The sequence below is a fragment of the Falco punctatus genome, assembly GCF_963210335.1.
Source record: "Falco punctatus genome assembly, chromosome: 8".
NCBI classification, from domain to species: domain Eukaryota; kingdom Metazoa; phylum Chordata; class Aves; order Falconiformes; family Falconidae; genus Falco; species Falco punctatus.
In genome coordinates this window covers 31,565,140-31,585,871 of record NC_137588.1, presented here as the reverse complement: position 1 = coordinate 31,585,871, position 20,732 = coordinate 31,565,140, and the positions used below count along the sequence as shown (strand labels likewise).

Below are 20,732 nucleotides of genomic sequence, written 5' to 3'. Positions count from 1 at the left end.
CAATGTTGATGTATTTTTTCCTTCCCCCCGCCCTTATATTAGTCTAACTTCAGTGCTTCCTTGGTCTCAAGCTGGGTCTTACTGGTCTTATTTGAGAGATTCCTTAAAAGCATTCTTAGTATGGTAACCTTTTGATTACTTACTCAAGAGAGTGAACAGAACTATTTTGATATTAGTACAGGTAACTTATTCTATTGCCACTGTGGATTTGCCAGAGGAGGGAAGGGCTGAAGGGGCTGTAACTCTTCATATCAGTGACATCCTCGGGGGTACTTGTCAATTATGTGATTGCCTGTTCCTATTGTCCTTACGCTGCATTTCATCTCATGCACAGCCCGTTTTTTTTTTCTTTCTAATGGAAGTGGTATCTCTGTACATCATGAAAGTACAATTAAGTTAAATTCTTCTGGGAAGCCATACAAAAAATTGAGACTGCACATGTGAGGGTGAACTTCTGCCTCAGCAGTATGCACATTTTCACTGCAGAGCTAACCTGGCTGGATCTAGCGTATGTGAAGCACCTTTTCTCCAGTTCTCCATCTTAGATAGGTGTCTTCTGGGGAATTTGTTAGCAGTGGACCAGCCGAGATGCCTTATAAATGCATTCGATAGGTATAAACACTCAGGCCTTCCATGGAGTTGCTGTCTGTGGCAGTGACGAAAGAGCAATTACTTGATGTAAAAAGAGTTAGTTATTAATAAAGCAGACATTTCTGAAGGCAAAAGCAAACATCACTTTGCTGCGAACACTTCCAGTGAGACTGTCACTGAGGAATTTGGTCTGCTGGCTGCAAAGTTATCTGCCCTGAACCCATCTGGCTCCTTTGTATCTCTGTCCCTTGCACTCCAAATTGAGATTTTTCCTGAGGAGGGGAGGTGAAGAGGGAGATGGTGAGCTCTTCTTCCTGGGATCCATTGACAAGAAGCATGGGAATGGTTTAAAGCTGCATAGGTGAGGTTTAGACCGGACATTAGGAAGCATTTCTATACTGAAAGAGTGATCAAACACAGGAACAGGCTTCCCAGAGGGGTGGTCGATGCCCCAAGCCTGTCGGTGTTTAAGAGGTGTTTGGGCAATGCCCTTAACAACGTGTGTTAACTTCTGGTCAGGCAGCTGGACTAGGTGATTGTTGTAGGTCCCTTCCAATTGAAATAGTCCATTCTCTTCTATTTTGACTGTTTCTCCAAAATCATAATTATTATGGATGTAATCAGTCTTTTGACAGTGGGATTTCTGGGGTGGCATCTCTTTCAAATGCCGTGGGTTGCAGAACAAACTGAGTAGACAAAACAGAGGTTAAAATGTTGATGACCTGGTGATAGCCCATACAGAGGGAAAGACTCTGGGAAGAGGGAGTGTACCTGGAGCTGTAGGTTAGGGCTGGAAGACTAGTAAAATAAATAGATTGCCAGACTGGATAAAGTGGAACTCAGCCTCCTTTGTATATCCCTAGCCACCTTGACTAGTGTAGGCTTAGGGCATTGTCAATCTTGGGTTAACAGTTTTTGTGTAACGCAAGGCAGAGCATCCAGACTATAACTTGGCCCGACTCTTCAGCGAAAGCATCTCCCAAGGATATTTAAATCTTGCCTTCCATTTACAAAACCAGATTGTAACTGCAAGAATAAATGATGAGAGGTAGGTGTGTAAAGAACACTGCTAGGTTATTAAACGTCTTGTTCTCATGAACTAAATTTGCAAACTGGCATACTAACCTGAGATCTTTAGTAAAACATGAATGTCTCTTTATGTCTCAAGAACATAGAGGTCTCTTATTTTTTAATGCCAGTATAAATCAAGTTTGGAATCCTTGGAAAACTTGCAGAAAATATTTTGACCATATCACTTCAGGCTTGAGACAGAAAAATACTTTACAGGAAGATAGACAGATGAGATGAGTGTCCTAATACCAATTTTCTGTCCTATAAAATCTGTTATTTTTGAGTTGATAGTATTGTTAATGTGAGATCTGGTAACAGCCACATTTATTAACACTGAAAATATTTGGAGAGGTGAAACTTTTCAAGACGTGTGTGTGAACCTGAGTCTTGCTTTGAGAGATTTCAGTGAAATCTGCTGCTTCTCTCTCTGAGCTTGCTCACACAGAGAGCTTTTTGAGTTAAGCATTCTCCTCAGCTCAGTTGACTTATTAGCCTCTGAGCCAAAATGATACTTAAACACCATAAATGGTAAACGTTGCTGAGGCAGTCCTTTCGCACGGCCCAGACTAGGCATTATTTGGCAGTTACCCACATGATTCTGGCAAACAGATTCCTCAAGTATAATTAAAACTCTTATAAGAGTAAACAGTGCAAGTTGTTTGTAGCGTTCTGAACATAAGGCAGCAAGCTCTCTACTCTCATGTCCTTGAACTGTAACCAGTTGTAACCCTGATCTTGTGCAGCTGTTAACTGCGCTGCAGGTGTATATGTGCAGGGCTGCAGCTGACTCTGTTTGAGATGGGGGCTGGATGAGACGATCTCCAGAGGTCCTTTACAAACTCAGTTATTGTGTGATTCTGTGCACTGTTGAGCATGATACTTCAACAGGAGATGTCAGCATTCTGCAGCTCACGTTAAAAAGAAGTCTTCAGTACATCTGTGTAGGCAAAGGAACAAGAAAATTCACTAGAATAGATGATGTCCATAAAATGTTAAATGTTTTCACTACAGGCTAGGTAAAACCCAGGTCCGGTCTTTGGAAACCTTCTTAAAGTTTGCATCCTAATCTGCATTTTCTTCACTCCAGTTTCAACAGCAAATCTGGGAATGGAAATGCCACAGTGTAGTTATTGATTTGTATTTAGCTTCTCTCCAAGTGTATAGATTTATCTGTATCTTTTGCCTTAGAAAGTAAGTAGTTGGTTGCATACTTGCAGTTAAACTGGCACGTGTACTGTAACCTACTACAGATTTGTAGTAGGTTAACTGTTCTGTGCAGCATGAATTGTCTGCTTTCACATACACACCTTCAACACAATAACTCACCATTTCTTATTGATATAAAGATGTTTACAGTTGTGTTCAAGCACCAAATTCTGATCCAGGTCTAGGTTTTAAAAAATTCAAGTGTATTTTGGCTTAGGCCCACAGCTAACAGTAAGACTCCTCTTGCAATAACTTCCAGTCTGCAGATATCTGGAGGTTAAATTTATGTAAGAACTCTTTAAATCCTGGATTGATAAAAGTCAAATAATAGGAAATCATTCTTTATCATCTTAAATTTCTACTAATACAAGTTACTAGTCACTGAAGATAGATTAACTTATTATTGGTTATGCAAACCCAGGTAAACAGAATAAGAGATTAATAGAAATAGTTTTGTATCAGAGGCAATAAATCTCTTTTCCCATTCCCAAACAGGCTGAGAATCTGTATTTTTGTAAGAAACTGGAAAAGTTTAAATTCTTATAATCTCTGTGAATTTAATGCACTCAGTGGTTTTTTTTAAACGTAGATTTGGATGCTTATTGGAATGTCTAATAAAAAAAATGAACCTTAGGGGTAAGGCAATGCTGTGGGAAAAGCCTTTATTACTTTTGCTTTGTAGAAAACATATGTGGGTATATAAGGTACCCTTTAAATGCTTTGGTTACTATTTCTGGTCTCCCAGGCTGTGTTTCCCACTGAGCTGTGCACTGAATCTTGCTGTTTCCCAACATTCATGAACACTAAAGCCTGAGGAAAGGCAAAACCCATAGGAACTATACAAGTGGGATCATTGTGGTGGACTTTTAAATCTATCACCCTGCGTTAACACCTTATCAAAAACCTGTTGAAATGAGGAAGACATCACTGCTCACCAGAGAATACCCCAGCAGGGTTTATGTATTATGTCAGACCACAGCTCTGTGCAAAAATTGTTAAATTTCTTGATCTCATAATCTTGCGAGTGCTTTAAGAATTCAGTGCTCTATAAGCAGCCTTTGAGAAAATCATACTGTCTTCTGTATTATCTTGCGTGATTTGATGTGCATGAAACCAACTTTAAAAATTGTGGCAGCTTTTATAAGCTACTATAAAATAAACTATTTGCATGGTCTGAAAACAAGTTACTGAAATGTACCTGTGTTTTATCAAGCCCACTCCTATGCAGTGCTTCCTGATACTCCTCCTGAATTGCTTTGACATGATACACCTGGGAAGAACTCACTGCAGCAGCAGAAGTTGATTAGGGGAAGGAAAGGTCGGGAGAAAATTAACTTCCTGGAGTAGAATTCTTTTAGTAACTATGGCAGTACTCCTATTTTTTAACTCTTATATTCCTTCTTCTCATTCTTAGAGGTGAACCTACACCTACCTGAATGTAGTAAGAAGTAAGAGTGGTGAGGGAGATGTTAAATGGCTATAGGCGATTAAAGCGTATTAACATAACAGGAAGAGATCAGATCTCCTATTTTTCACATCCAGTTGATTAAAGCTTGAGGATGTGTAGATATATAACAAAATCATGCCCTTATGCTAATGTCAAACTAGATTTTCCTTAGGTTCCAGATTTCCTTTCTGGTTCCAGATGTGCCATATTTTTATTGTATGTAGTTTTGGCAGCAAAAATGCCCTGCGGTGTTACGAAAGAGCTTGTTCAGTGGGAAGCATAGTGACTTGCTGTACCAATGCTTTCTTCTTTCTCTTCCTTCCCCTGCTCTGGACTCTGAAGCTGGCTGTCCCTGAACAGCATGTGAATTTTGAACCCCAGCAGAGTTCATGTGGTGAAAGGGGCTTTGTGGGAATTAGGGGAACCTAGCCCTAATACTGGCCTTCCATTGCATGCAGCTTGCTTATTTTTGTCCTTTTTTCTTATCTCCTTGCCCTCTGCTTTGCTGGTGCAAGTCACGGATTTTGTTCCATATGTATGAGACTAGCTAGCACTTAGCTTTGGCCAGGGCATGTGAACTTCTACGGTTGTTATGCTTTCTGAAGCTACCTTTTGCTAGCAGTGCCTGGGGTTTTGTGTATGATTTCCCTTGTACTACTTTCCTGGAAAAATAATTAGCCAAGCATTTCCAAAAGGAAGTAAAATCACACAATATATTTTCACCCTAAATAGGAACAGTAGTTATTTGCTTGATCCTGAACGAGCAGCATCCCTTCTTTTCCCAAGTACACTCCACAACCAAATCAACTGCTGTTTTTCCAGACAAGAGCAGTAAAGGCTAAAATTGAAGAAGCCCTTAGGTATATTAAAATAAGCTGTGAAAATGTACAGTGCTGCTATCTCATGGTAAAATTCTGAAACATTAAAACCTTCATCAGAAGAGCACTGAGTTATGCACAGTGCTATGTAATAAATAAACAACTAAAAGCATTTACAGTCTTCAGAAAAATTTGAAAATAGTTAACATTCAGGCTTTGCAATTTGGCCTCTGCATGACTGTATCAGTCCCTTCAGAGAAAATGCAATGACTTTAGAGTAAGACTGAATAAAAGTAAATGATGTAGTTTTAGACTGGCTGTGTTGTCTTGCGTAAAACATCTGCAAGAAGCTGAAGCTGTCAGTAGGTCAGTTTAATTTTTTTCTAAGTCTAGAAATTCACAATATCAAATTTTAATTAAAGGAAGAAATGTTCCATGAAATTAATCCCTATGACTTCTTAATGAACAAATAGCATTTATGGATTAGAACTTAAGCCTTTTTAATTGTTGCCTCCAAGTCAAGGAACATTTGACAGTTTTTGTGATGTTCTGCTTAAGCTGTTGGTACAATAAACATATGCTACTGATCAACATATACTACTGAACAACAGTAGCATAAGATTAGAGATCCCTGTTAAAAAAAAAAAAAATAAAAGTAGGGGAGAAGGCTTGTGTTTTGAAGAAAGCCTGTTCAGGTTGCCATGGAGTCAGTTTATTTAGCCATAGATTTACTATAGCCTGGATGCTGCACATTTGGAAAGGAATACTGGTTGCCTTAGCTGTGATAGCTTCTAATTTTTCAGCTCTTATATACAACAGATTTCACATCTGTAGTAAAGAAAGGCCTTCGCTGCCCCTGTGGTCCAAAGATCATCAGTAATAGCAAGGGAGGCATTTTTACTCCTGCTTTGTAATAGGTATTGTGAAATCAGGTGATATTTCAAGGACTAAATCAAAGTGTGTGTCCGTTAGTATGTGACAGGTTTACAAGGATAGAAATGTCTTCAGAAAGTTATGATATATATATTGTTGATATATAAAGCTGGCTTTGTTTCTGTCTCTGGAGTAATGCTCAAGTTTTCAATATTTCAGACTTAATAACCCATCTTAATGTTCCTCTGTGTGATGACATTGTTTCTCCTAATGAAATAATTTTGTCCTCTCTCCAGTAACTTTTCTTGCACTGTTGAAGCAGTACCATTTAATTTTTTGACTACTCATATACTGTAGACTTCTGGGTTTTGATACTTATCATCATAATTTTATGTTTAAGCACAGAACTGGTCTTTATAAGAGATCAGCATAAACATATGGAGTGCCTAAATTTAGTGTAAATGCTATTCTTGTGACTTGTGCGAGGCAGGTTCTGGACCCCTTCATTTCAATTTGACAGCTCCACTTACAAATAGGGAGCACTGATCCGTAGCAATGGCAATTGTTCTCCGTCCTTTAATCCTGCGGGACATTCTTCTAGGAGTAAAGGCCTGCAATCCCAATAAACCTTCTACTATCACTCATATCAGTAGGTCTGTTCACCAGTGCCAGATGCCTCTGCCTGAGATAACTTCAGAAACTAATACCTAACTTTTTTGTAATCTTGTTGGGTTTGTGATTCATATATGCAATTACCATTAATTATTTCCTTCCTTCCTTTTAATGTTTATGAAGCTCTCTGCAAGAAGGTGGTTTTATTCTAGTACATGAAACTTTCATTTCTGCAGCACGTATTTTGGAGAAGTTAGCATTGCTGAAAAATTCCTTTTGGGAAATTATGGTGCTCTATTCCTTCTATAGTTGCTTACCCATTTCTTTTTAATAAGCTGAGGCTGTTATACTGTATTGTCTTCCCTGATTACAGAAATCCATTTATTTAGACTACATGGAACAGGCATGCCAGTCTAATAAAGCAAAGAGCCATTTGCGAGGGATGTGGAGTGCTGCTAGTACTTAATGCTGTTTGTACCAGGGCTCTGCTGGAAGCAGCTTGGTCTGTTCTGGGAGAATTGTTGTTAGAGCCACTACTAGCAAATTTGTTTCCTTGTCACTTTTAACTCTCTTATATGAACTGGTTCCACTCTTTTCTTTGTTATCTGTCCTTCTCTGAAGGCTTGAACTTCTTTGATCATACCTCAAGTCTGTTTCTCTGGTCCAGAATCACAACTTTTATTTTCCTTTCCCTGCTCTCCTTTTGTAGCATATCTGCCTTCTCAATTTGCGATGTTATGAATTATTTCAAAACAAGGGATAACAGAGACATCATCTCTTGTGTCCCTTTTTTTTTCCTGTGCCTTTTTACTGTCTTACTACTTTCTTATTTTTTCCTTTTCCTCCTTTCCTCTTCTTCTTCTCTTCCTCCTCTTTCTCATTATATGGATTTCTGCTTTCCCTCCCAAGTCTGTTCAAGTGTGAAGCACAAAGTGGTTTTCAGCAAGGCATTAGAGTAGTGAAGGAGCATGTGCCGATATTGCTTAGTACAGCAGTTGTTTGAAGCTGTTTCCCTGAGTAAACAGTACAAACCAGAGGAATATGGTGAACTACAGCAGTTTATTACTGTAGATGGGTTTGACCCAACTTCATTTTCTTGGCTATTTTTCATTGGCTATTTTCTGTACAACACAAGTCACAGGCAGGTGCTGTAGGAAGCACTAAGGCTGATCAGTGCGGCCTGATGGTGAATCAGGCGTCTCAGAGTAGTAAGTCCGTAACACCAGGCTGAGTGGGTCTATCAGGTCCCATATTTCCATTTTCACATGCATCAATGTCTCACTGCTCAGTGCCAGGAAAAGACCTACGACATAAGCCAGGGAGACAAGATTTTGGCTAGAAAAAGCTTTGCTAGAGTAGAGAAAAAACATCCTCTCCAGGCGGCTTCCAAATTTACATTGAGCTCAAATAACCCTGGGACAAGCTTAACTTGTTGCCTCCCAGAGGTTCAGTGGACGTGGTCAGTGAGGTGGTTTCAGTTTTTCTAATCACCATCCTTTTATGAATCATGGGTTTTTCCAGCCTGGCACTTTGTGTTGCTGTAATATTGTTTTGGATCATCTTGATACACCTTTGAAAATTTTTAAGGAAGGAATAAGCAAAATGAAGCTATTTTCATGTGCGCACCGAAAGTAGGGTTGGCAATTTAAAGGCAAGACATAAGAGGTCTGAACTCCAGCTAAACAAAACAAAAAGTGTATCCAAGTGACCAATAAATATTTATGACATGTTATATTTGGTCATGATCACTACTTTAGTTTCAGAAGTGTCTTTGCTCAGGTTCTTAGAGCAGAAATATCTTTCCTGGTCTAGTGTACCATATAGGTCATAGTTAAATGATCTTGCTTCATAGCCGGTGAATCCAAGACAGAGGAGACCACTGTGGATACTGGAAATTACATATCTATCACAGACAAGATTTTATTTTTAAGAGTGATTAATTTCACTCCAGAACTTATCATGTCATTGTACAGCCTCAAAAAAAACCCAAAATCAAAACAACCCTAGTTTGTTTTGTGAAATATGTTGATAATCTCAGATTTCAATCTTTCCTATCATCAATCAGCTGGCTAAGTGTAATCCAGGGGAGGAGTATGGTGAAGGTAAACCCATGTGATATTGGCCGCGTACAAATCTAAATGGTTTGCAGTTTCATACAGAGTGGTGGATCCTATATTCCTGTGGGTTTATATTTTTAACTCATGAGAATAGCAACTTGTAGTGCATCTTAAGATTTTTGTGTGAATTTAGCAGTGATTAAAGGCATCTAATATTGATTGTAAATTGTTGGGGACATTTTTTGCACCTGAACATGTATACTGGGGGAAAATTAGTGTACATTTCTGTATGATACTCTGTGATATCTGTTAACAACGATTTAAGGGTGTATGTGAAGGAAGGATGATTCCATTCCCATTCCTTCACTTTCTGCTTGGAGTACTGGCAAGGCAAAACAGTTGTATTGGGTGGTTTCAGTGATTTTTGCCTTCTGAAAGCTGAAACTAGACCACTGACTCAAAATCAGTTTGATCCCAAGGTCAGTTAAGATGTCATGAAAATTCCAGTAAGAGACCCCTTTTTTTTCTCTTCTTGACTTCACAGAAAAGAAGAGCAGCAAGAAGACAGAAAGTGCACAGGCTGGCAAGTTAAACAAGACTTTTGCACCCATTTTCCTTAAAGGCCTGACTGACCTCAAAGTAATGGATGGAAGTCAAGTGATAATGACTGTGGAGGTATCAGGTGTGTAGCTATAGAACTGTATTATTTAAAAAAATTGTATTACTGCAAAATAGGTGCTTTTTTTATCCACTGGCCTTTTCTTTTAGCAGGTGTTTTTGCATTTGGAAATAATATTTCAAGGAGTCGATCTTTCAAAAGTAAAAGCTAGGTTTGTCTAATCTGATCTTCAGGGTGGATGAACATTGTCCAGAGTTAATGTGTTCAAACCCTTACAAGTATTTCTTTATTGGAATAATAATAATGATGATTATAAGGTTATTATTGGGTCCTGCTGTTGAACTAAAACTAAGTCACAGTGGACTTGTAATAGCTTCTGTCATGAACCAAACAAGATTGAATTCCTGTCAGCTGGGGTAAGATTAGTGCTCTAGAAAAGAGCAGTCCTGGTATGAACTTTGCTAATAGAAACCTTTGATAACCACCGATGTGGGATCTAGAACTCATTCTCCCTCTCTTGTATATATGCATCCCTTATTAATTAGTATTTTAATGGTAATAAGACAAACTTAGAACTACTCCACATTACACAGCATCAATTGAATTAATGAAATTCCTGAATGTTTTGAAGATGAAATTGCAGAATCAGGTGGCAGAAAAAAACCAACCTTGTTAATATTCTTAATCAATATATGGTGGGGTTTTATGTGTGTGTCTGATTTTTGTGGTTTCCTATTTTTCAGCTAACCCACCTCCTGAAATTATCTGGCTGCACAATGGGAAAGAAATCCAGGAGACAGAAGATTTCCACTTTGAGAAAGAAGGCAATGAGTACAGTCTGTACATCCAGGAAGTATTTCCTGAAGACACCGGCAAATACACGTGTGAAGCTTGGAATGAATTGGGAGAAACTCAAACCCAGGCTACATTGACAGTACAAGGTATAAAGTTCTTCTTTCCCTTAGGAAATGCTAAAAGAAAATAATTCCGATGTGCTGGAGGAGTATCTATTTAAAGTACATGAGTGTTTATAAGGGCTGTTGTGAAGGATGCTAGTTCTCAGTCTCTACATCTGAATTAAAGAGGATACTGAGCAGAAGCAACTTTAAAAAAATCTTCTCACTCAGGAACATTATGTTACTATTTCAAAAATGCATTCCTAAGTCCTATTCATAGGGACAGTGCAAAACTTCTGCTAAATACAGCTTCAGATTATAACTATAAGGCTTACTGAGCTATGGACTTAATGTAAACCATTTAATGATGTTTTTCTTTCTAATTAAAGCCTTGAGTATTTGGAAAAGCTGTCTAGGAGCCAGGTATGCCAGGTATCCTGGTTTTAATATTAGCATTATAGTGGTAGCAGGAACACATGGTTTCTGCAATTTGAGAACTAGCTTCAAAAAAATTGGCTTTGAATCTCCACATATGATGTAAATCCCACAGTAAACACTGAAGTATCTACAAACTTTCTGTGATTGGGCATTCACTACCTTCATGACAGGAGACTTCATCTAATCTTACTGTGTGCCAAAATTTTCCCATAGCAATTACTGAGAATTATTGGAAATCAATGGGAGGCTTTTATTGCTTTTAATGTAAAGGATCTTAACCCCAGGACTTCAGGGAGCTGTGCCTCCAGGGGTGGATCTGTAGCCTGTTGTCACTGTCTGCTCTGAATTCAGAACTTGCTCCATTCTCTAAGCTCCTCTGAGATCTAGCCTTAGGGTCAGTCTTCTATATTAAACACAATTTTATGCAATTGTTAATGATGATTTATTACATGAGCTCTCAACTTCACAGCAGTCATAGTACTGTCACTTGCCCTTAAAGCTATTCCTACCCGTATTCTCTAAGGACAAATCTTCAAGATTCCTTTTAGGGCAGCTTTAAAGTCTCTTTGTTTTGCTTTTAATATAAGCCTGGATCCTGTCAGGAAAGTACTAAGTAACTGATTAATTTTAGTATTGACACAAGCTATTTCCAAAATTAGAGCCTGACTTATTTTCACATTAAACACTTCGACCCTGCATGTTCAAAATAGCTTTGTTTGTCTGTGATTGTTTTACCTGAGACCAGTTAGTTATTAGTTACATTCAAGCTTGGCATTTTCTCCTGATTCATAAACTGTGTTTGTAAACGACAGAACCTCAGGATGGTATTCAGCCCTGGTTCATTAGCAAACCGAGATCAGTGACAGCAGCGCCTGGGCAAAGTGTTCTTATATCCTGTGCCATTGCTGGAGATCCTTTCCCCACTGTTCACTGGTTCAAAGACGGGCAAGAAATAATGCCAGGAACAGCATGTGAAATTCTGCAAAATGAAGACATCTTCACACTGATCTTGAGGAATGTGCAGTCTCGTCATGCAGGGCAGTATGAAATTCAGCTCAGGTATGTCTGCTATGAAAAGAGCTTGTTCCCTAGGAACAATTACTTACATTTACCCTCAAGTTGAAATTCCCACCTGAAGAAGACAAGAGCTCTCTTCTGTTCATACAACACAGTAGGGTACTAAAGGAACAAACTATTTCTGAGGGATGAAAAGAACTAATAAAACTCACAGAGTAAAGAGGAAACACAAGAAGGGTCAGAAAGAAGGACAGAGCACTATAGAGTTTCCTTTTGTGATCCTGAAAAACAAAGCTTTGTGGCAGTAGTATGAGAAGCAATTTGGGGTTTTAGCAAGGAAACCACAACCAATGTCTTGATTTTGGAGATACTATTTATCATGTTTGCCATCTCTGAATATTTGTAAGGATGCCTGCTTTCCACGGGAACTATCTGACCAGGAAGGCCTGTTCTGCAAGACTGTGATCCATAGGGGAGAAGGTGTTCCCTGGGCTTGTTTGAAATGTCTGAATTTTATATGGAAGTTGTAGTCTCCTTTTTCTGGTGTATCTTTGAAATTAGGCACTTTGGTGCTTTGAACTATTTGTCATTCCTATAAAATTTTTAAGCGCTGTTTTGAATATTTTTTTCCTGGTAAAATAACTGTCCTTTAAATGAAGAAACAGATTTGTTGGTTCTTTACCTTGTAGAAAGTGCCACAGCATTTTCCACCTCCAAAGGTGAAGGTTGGGTGTAATTACATATCACCTATGTGTTTATAGAAAACTTACCGTACAACTTTAGGGAGAGAGAGCATTTCTTAGTAGATGTAACCTGTTTATCCTCTAAACAGGGAGTTTAATATTTTATAGTTATCGTTTATTTTCCATCCAGTGTTGCCCAAATGATGGACATGTCACTGTGTAGAAGCCTAGCTCTAAAGTATGTTTCCATAGACTATCACAGGCACCCACAAACTAGCTTCAGTATATTTTAGTATTTAAAGTCAGATGAGGAACTCACTTTCCACCAGAAAAGAGTGATTTAGAAAATTATAGCTATTGTATACCAGGATTTCCTACAATTAAGTGTTTCTACGCTTAATTTCAAGTCTTACTACTAACATTTCTGTAGGTAGAACTGTATGTGCCATGACCTCTTTGCAAATAAGCTCTTCAGTAGATTCAGACCCTTCATACTCTGCAATAAATTGTGAAGTGACTAATTTCAGAGTAATTGGCTTGTTTGTAATCAGCCCAGCATTCACAAACTGCAGATTTGCACAGGTCATGTCTCCATACATCCTTGCACCTAAGAAAAATCTCTTGGGGGATCAGTGGCATTTTTAACACTTAATACCTCTGGTAGGATTAGAAATGCCAGTTCAACTTCATTAAGGTCACTAACCTCTACATGAGAGAGCAGGCCGAACTGTGAGAATTGCTACCTTCTGCTGGTGCATTTCCACACTTAGGTATGTGTCTCTGGTCATGGGCATCTTCTCTTATATGCTGCTGATTTCACTTAAACTGAAAAAGAATTAGATATTTCGGCAAAATTTCAGGGATGGAAGAAGGAAAGAGAACAGGAAACACAAAGGAGAGCCAAGAGAGCTTTGTGGAAGATTTTTTGTGACTGACTTAAGCAAGTCGACCATAGTGATTAGGTGTAGCTGGTGATCACCAGGCCAAATTCATCACTGAAGGCATTTGTCAAAGTGGAAGTCTGACATTATCATAGCTGGAGAATATAACAGAATGTACACTTCGAAAACAAGTTATTTCAGAAAATCAGCAAGGGAGAACAATTTTTTGGGTGGGATGAGAAGTAAAGTTGTAGCTAGAAAACAACGTAGCAGATTACATGTTACTTCCAGTTATTCTCTAATCCTTGTACTGGAGAAATAATTGGGCATCCCTCAAAGATCAGTGCATTCATGTTGGCTTTTTCTAATCTAATAATGAGTACAGCTATGCTGTAATTAAAGCAAGGGGAATGCTGATAACTCCTTTTACCCTGCTGTCATTTGTAAAATTTCAGTTACTGTGTGGGGAACAGAAAGCTATACGCTTTTAGGCAGTTGCTTGTATACTATGAGTAACAGAGAAGTAACTGCCTCAGGAATATCCAAGGAGCCAAATGTCAGCTGTATAACTTCAGGTTTGCAATAGAGCTAAAATAATTTTCAGCAGCAAATAATCTTGTCTAAATAGCTTTCTAACTGCTTGCATTTGTCTTGAATACTTGATTGAGAATTGTTTATATATTCAGAAACAGTCTTAACGGTACCTGAGAGGAGGAGAGCTGCATTTGGTGCCTGTCTTTCAAAAACTCCTACAAAGTCCATTAAAAATATGGAATAACTAAAAAACCACAAGTCAATTCACTGAGGAGTTTATAGAGAAGTTGACAGTGGGCTGTTTTTAAACATAATCATTTTTTTTTTCAAATAAAATGTGCAGCTTCTTTTCTTGTATTAATTTTAGAAGCATGTTGCATAGCTGCTTCTAGGGAGTCATTCCTTCTCCAACTCCCTTAATTTAATCTGGGCATGTTTTCCTACCAGTGTTAATTATTTTCCAATTTTCTTCTCCACTATTCTTAAGCTCTAAATTCTGTCTTAAAACCTCCACAATTCTCCTTTTGTGTTGGTTGCTCACAAATTAAAACTCTGGTCTTAAAAAATCGGGTTTAACAAAAGATCTGTGTGTCTCTAGTTCTTTCTCCTTTCATCAGAGTGAGCTGGCAAGGGTGTGTAGCCCGATGTAATCCTAGTGTGATCCATCAATGATTGCTGGTTGTTTTTCTGTCTTACCATACCTCAACATTATTTAGTATATGTGTTTGCTTTTTACTACACAGCAGACTAAGTCTCACTTTTAAGAGGGCAGTCATTATAGCCTCTGCTGGTCTTTGTTTTAAACCTCCGCAGACCTCTGATTCCTCTACACTTGCATTCTTCATTTTAATTGTCCTAATAATGTTCCATTGAGCCTGTTAATGCTCAGGCCACAAGGAATGGCGTTGCATAAATATAAAAACAACTGATTCACCCAGTACTGTGGTTCATCTGTTGAAATGTGAACATTAAAGCCTTCAGAATGCTGGCCCATGCAGCTGAGGGCTAAGAAATCAGTCAGAACACCTGTGAAACCATCATGATTGAAATGGGAAATAACAATTGGCTGTTGACTCAGAAAACCACAGACATCTTTCTCTCTCCCTTTCCTTTGCATCCCTCCAGGGATGCAAGCACTGGTATCCTTTTACCCCAGTATGACTTTCTCATGTTCTTTCAGTCAGTGTGTACATCATAAATGAAAAGGTAAGCAGAGAGTCTGGGAGTACTGGACAGAGACTGTTGAGCAAAGCCTTTGTCTTTATAAAAGCACAGTCAACATGAGAGACCTCAGAAACCCTCCTGCAGTTCTTCAAACAAATCATCTGCTTTGTTAACCTTTGCCTTCTCTGACATTAAGTATTTCTCTTCTCCTGGATTTCATCTTCTACAAAGTTTGGTTAGTGTTGATTAATCTTATTTAGAGATTCTGATAATCTGATTAAAATCAGAGGTAAACATTCATCCTTTAAATCAGTGGCACTTTGAATACTCTGCAGTTCAGGTTATATAAAAAGCCTTTGTAAGATTACATTCCATTACACTAAAGAGGAAATATAGTTCTGTCTTTCTGTAAAATACAGTTTGCAAACCTTGTTTTCTGCTATCTGCACGTTGCCTATTTTTAGGAAAGAAAAACATGACCCCTTCATGTTCCATTCCCCCACTCAATGCTGTAAAATGCAAATAAAATTATTGGTCTTTCAGGTACAAACCCTTTGTTTGGACAAACCCCCAAGTGAGGTAAATCAGTGTGTCCTCTTTGAAGCTAGTAGAGCTGCTCTGCTTTATGTCAGCTAAAGTTGTGATCCAGTAGATTAGTTGTTTTTGGGGGGGTTAAACTTCATGGAGTCTGGACTTTCTCTCCATTTAAGTAACTCACAAAAAAGTTGCAAAAAGTCATTCTGAGGCTTTGCCATTACCTACACTGAAGCATGAGCTATAGGTAGGGATCAACTTCTTTGTCTCTTTCAGTTCATTCTTAATAAAACATAATTTGCTTTGCAATAGTTGTTTTACACTTGGTAGACCAGTAGGAATTTTTGGTGTGACCCCACACTATAATTAACAATGCTTTTTTTCCTCTTCCTCCAGAGAGTGCTTCCTAGCGACATGCAGACAATAAGTCTCATCTAAGGTTCAGTGAAAATATTCAAGTAAATTCTGCCAAGAAACTAGTATTTCAAGATATTTTGGACATAAAAGCCATTCCAGGGAAAACTGATCCCACAATAGGACAGAGAGCTATTTTTAAAATTGCTTCAGGCTTTGCAGCTGGGGTTTTATTTGTTTTTGGTGGGGTTTTTTATTGTTATTCCTTGACATTTTAAAGATAAGTCCTGTACATGGGCATTCTACAAAACAATCCTGCAAAAGTCAGGCAAAAAAACCTTCCAGATACTTCTTTACAGCATAGCTACTGAGCATAGGTTTTATCCATGTCTGTTGTTATTCCACAATAAAAGAGCCACTAACATCTTTCTTTGTCTAGGGTTCTGTTGATAAAATGCCAATAAGGAGAAGTTGCAGAAGTAATATTGTTATTGCCAGGCTTCAAAACAGCAGAGACATGAAAGACTTGAAGTAGTGTTTGTGTACTGCAAAGCTCTATTTTTTTTCTAACTGTCCCTATGCATCTTGCTTTGCCTAGAGTCTGAAATTGCGTAAATGTAAAAACATTTACAAAGTTTCCAGAATTATTCTTGATTGAGTTTAGCGTCTAAACCATCCAGTCCTTCTTAATTTTTCTTGGCTTGTGTCTCTTTTTCCATCTTGTGATCTCCAAGGTGGGTCAGTGTTATTAACTTCATCTTTTTAGACTCTGCAACTGAATTCAGAAGACAAATTTATGTTCTCTTTGCTCCTAAAATCAGTAACAAACCTCACTCTGATTTGACTATAAGCAGGACTTTCCCTGAGAAGGCTACGCTTTTCAACAGGGATATGATCAACTGGACACAGACTGAAGGTTTCTATCCAGTGGTCTAGTTTCCAGCCATCCACTTGAATCAGAAATCATGATCAAAGATCAATAAACTACTTTGTGAACAACTTTTCTGTCTAGGTACTTCTATGTCCCACTGTTGCCATAATTTGTAAGCGCTTCCCAAGGTTTTAAAAATAGAAAGAACAAAATGCTCTCCTGCTTTCTTACCCCCCCCCCCCCCCCCTTTATTTTCCAAACCCTGTGAAAACCAGCTTAGTTTAGCAAGGTTTACTTTGCCTTCCTTATTTGCTTCTTTGCACATGTGAAGAATTTGCAGAGGGAAGATGCGTTGCAGAAATGGGTCCTGCAGAAATGCTACTATTCTTCACAGTGGTCAGAACCACTTTCAGTATCCCTAGATCACTCTCCTGGGAGAGTGCTGTCTATGTTACTTCAACCTCTCCCACTGACGACACAATTCTTGTGGGCAAATTTTTTTGCCATACAGTCAGGACAGAAGCTGAGGAGTGGTGCCTGCCTATTTCAAGTATGCTATAAATCGTCTGTACTTCAGCTTTCATGGCTCCTCCTATTTTGTCAGCTTTGGATTGGTTTTAAGTCCTAAAAGGGAGGTATCTTCTGGGAACCAACAGCCTGCTAACAGTCCTGTAGCACTGGTGAATAAGAAGTTTCAGAGTGTGAGTGTTTTTCTTAAAAGCTTCGGAGAAGCAGGAAGAAAATTCATGAGTTTCAACAGGGCAAATGCGACCAGTTTGAAATGCACTGTTTGAAGATGACAGGTTTCCAGCAATGTTGGCACCCTGCCATCATTTGGTACCAAGCAGTGTGTTGGGAGGAGGTGACATGCAGTTCTCTATCTTGCCATTTGTCTTTCCTTCTTTCCATTTCTCTTGCTTCCAAGTGGAGGTCACATATAGGAGGAAGTAAGAATGGCAGGTTTCAAGGGCAGGACTTAAGTACTCTCTGCATTGACATGGATGCGCTTCTGCCATTTGGACAGTTTCTGTTTGGCACTCAGTTGTATCTCTAGTCTTTTGTATTGAAGGAAATTAGGGTTATGGCTTTCAGTGCTGTCCTTACACATTGCCTCCAATAACAGTTTCTAGTGTACATATTCTGACTGGTTGGATATCAAGTGCTGAAAACATTTCTATGGCTTCTTGTTAATGGTCTTAAGGTCAACTAAGATGTGTTCCTACGCAGCAGGGCCTTTACATTGCAATCCAGTTACTTCGGTTAACCCCACCAATTTCTTCTTAGTGTTAAAGGCTTGATTTTCGTATTAGGCTGATCCACTGTTTCATTTTCTAAAGCAACAGTAAGCAAGGGAAATCGATCTGAAAAGGTGATGGCACTAATTGCTATTATAAAGACATAACGTAGTGCTGCATCTGTGTTAATCATCTTGTCTACCATGTGACTTCATTGCAAGTTTCAAATGGGTGAAATTATAGTTTATTCACCCAAACAGAGCCCTATCTAGGAATGTATTTCTGTGCACCATCTAAAAAACAGGCCAGACAATCTGCTTATGGCAAACAGAAAGGCAACCCTGAGTCTGCGTTTTAAGCTTCAGGGCAAAGTAGACTTGAAGGTGCTCTTACAGCAAGTCTTTCAAAAGGAGAATACAGCTGTGAAAACCTGCCTCTCTTTCCTTCCTTCCCCCATTGCACATGTGTTTTGCTAATGTCCAATAAATGTTTTCAGTAGCAAAAAATATTTTTGCTTAAAAAAAGAAAAATCATCCAAGAGTTTGTAGTCCATTTACAAGCTTAAACTGGGAAGGATAGAACTGTTTCCACTAATAAAAGATATCTCTAGTCCTTAATCAATTCAAGTCTGCTTTTTTAACAGCAGTTCAGGGGAGCAGTGGCAACAGTTACACAACTGCTGCCCTGGGGGAGTTAAATTTTGCTTTTGGCATCTCCTGTCTTAAGTGGAGAAGAGCTGTTTGGGGATAGAAGAATGATATATCTACAGGAGGGAGGGAGCAGTGGGGGCGGGGGGAGCGTTTTAAATGAATTCTTTAATGGGAGCCCTTTCCAGAAGGCATCCATGGTATTCCTCTACAAAAGGAAGAATAAGTACTCAGTACCATATATGGTGACACTTTTATGTTTTTTAATATAAACATGTACAGGCTGGAGCAATCCATGTAGATGGGTTTTGCTGATTGGTTGGGCCAGGGGGGAGGGAAGGAAATGAGACCCTGCTTTTAATATCTTAACACTGGAAAACTTAAGAGCTTGGGTTTGAATAAATAAACAGTAGGCAGAGCTGGAAAGATTTTCAACTTTGCAAAACAGACCCTTCCTCTGCCTTGATTTTCCAGCTTTTGTATTTGTTTTCCTTCAGCTTGTTTGTTTGCAGCTGTTTCTTTCTGTAAATTGCTTTGATTTTTGTTCAGGGAGTATGTTATTCCCAGTGTAGACAGCAACAGATCAGTAAAAGCTATTTGAGATCGCTTGGCTCCAAATATAAGGGGACCAAATGCACTCAGTCAACCACTGCAATGCTTAGCATAGGAAAGGAGGATGCCACACTGGGGATGGGCTGCTATAGTGCAATACACAATCATATATGTCAGGGAAGTTACAGTTTTCAAAGAAGGAACCTCTGCTTTACTGATTTCACTGAAATATTTCAGGAACCAAGTTGGAGAATGCAGCTGCCAGGTGTCTCTGATGCTGCGGGAGAGTTCAGTTTCCACAGCAGAAATGCTCAGAGAGTGAGTATTTTTCCCAGGGACTTGCATGGGTGGGTTCTATTTTTTGCTCCGTTAATTCCCTGCCCTTACAGACCCAGGCTGGCTGCTGTTCAACCTAATCCCCAAATGTGACCCAACAAATTGTTTTCATCATACAGACTAAGCACATCGTACCAAGCCAGAGTAGAGAAGATCTTTTTTGTTTGTGCCCTTATATGGCTCCTGAAGTCATCATTGATGCAACAAACTAATGGAGTGTGCTCCTCTAATCAACCTCCCCTTCTATAAACACATTTTGTTCCTGCTCTGAGATCTTTCCCTGACATTTTTAAACCAGCCCCTTTCCTGGCTCTCTCTCTTCTTTTCTTTTTCGGATCATAGTGGGAGGGAATCAGCCAGCTCTGGAGACCGAAGAGATGGTGGAGATCATGGTAAACTAACATTTGGTAGAACAAGTGGCTTCCAAAAGAACATCAGTGAATCTAGACCAGCTGAGGAAGAGCAGGAAGACGTCCGAGGTGTGCTAAAGAGGCGAGTGGAAACTCGGGAACACACAGAGGAGAGCCTGAGGCAGCAGGAAGCTGAGCAACTTGATTTCCGTGATATTTTAGGCAAGAAAGTCAGCACCAAAAGTTTTTCTGAGGAGGAACTGAAAGAAATCCCAGCCGAGCAAATGGACTTCCGAGCAAACCTGCAGCGGCAGGTCAAACCCAAGACCTTGTCAGAGGAGGAAAGGAAGGTTCATGCTCCTCAGCAGGTGGACTTCCGCTCTGTGCTGGCCAAGAAAGGCACCCCAAAAACCCCATTGCCAGAGAAGGTGCCACCTCCTAAACCAGCCATTACAGATTTCAGATCTGTGCTGGGCTCCAAGAAAAAGCCACCTGCAGAGAATGGCAGTGCTAGCACCCCAACACCAAATGCCCGCACCAATTCTGAAGCCCAGAATGCAACCCCCAATTCTCAAGCCCCTGTTACCAAACCAGCAGTGAAAAAAGAAGAGAAGAATGACAGAAATTGTGAACATGGGTGTGCAGTCGTGGATGGTGGAATAATTGGGAAAAAAGCTGAAAACAAACCAACAGCAAGCAAACCACCAGTAAGCAAAGGAACAGCACCCTCCTTTACAGAGAAGCTTCAGGATGCTCAAGTAGTAGATGGTGAAAAATTGGTCTTACAATGTCGGATTTCCTCTGATCCCACTGCAGCTGTCACCTGGACTCTAGACAGCAAAGTCATCAAATCATCAAAGTCCATTGTCATCTCCCAAGAAGGTAAATTAATTGAATTACAAGCCAGCTGGATGGCACATTGGTATATCCGGCTTTTGATTAACAA

At 39.3% G+C, this 20,732-nt stretch overlaps 1 protein-coding gene across 2 annotated transcripts in view; it reads left to right on the top strand.

Annotated features, from left to right (window-relative positions):
- Positions 1-20,732, top strand: part of MYLK (myosin light chain kinase) — a 216,812-nt gene that overhangs the window by 122,523 nt on the left and 73,557 nt on the right. For both annotated transcript variants that reach the window (XM_080399726.1, XM_080399727.1), the window contains 5 exons: positions 9,220-9,357; positions 10,038-10,235; positions 11,441-11,687; positions 19,338-19,418; positions 19,779-20,668. In XM_080399726.1, the coding sequence (XP_080255852.1) occupies positions 9,220-9,357; positions 10,038-10,235; positions 11,441-11,687; positions 19,338-19,418; positions 19,779-20,668 (1,554 nt within the window). The remainder of the gene's footprint in view (positions 1-9,219; positions 9,358-10,037; positions 10,236-11,440; positions 11,688-19,337; positions 19,419-19,778; positions 20,669-20,732) is intronic.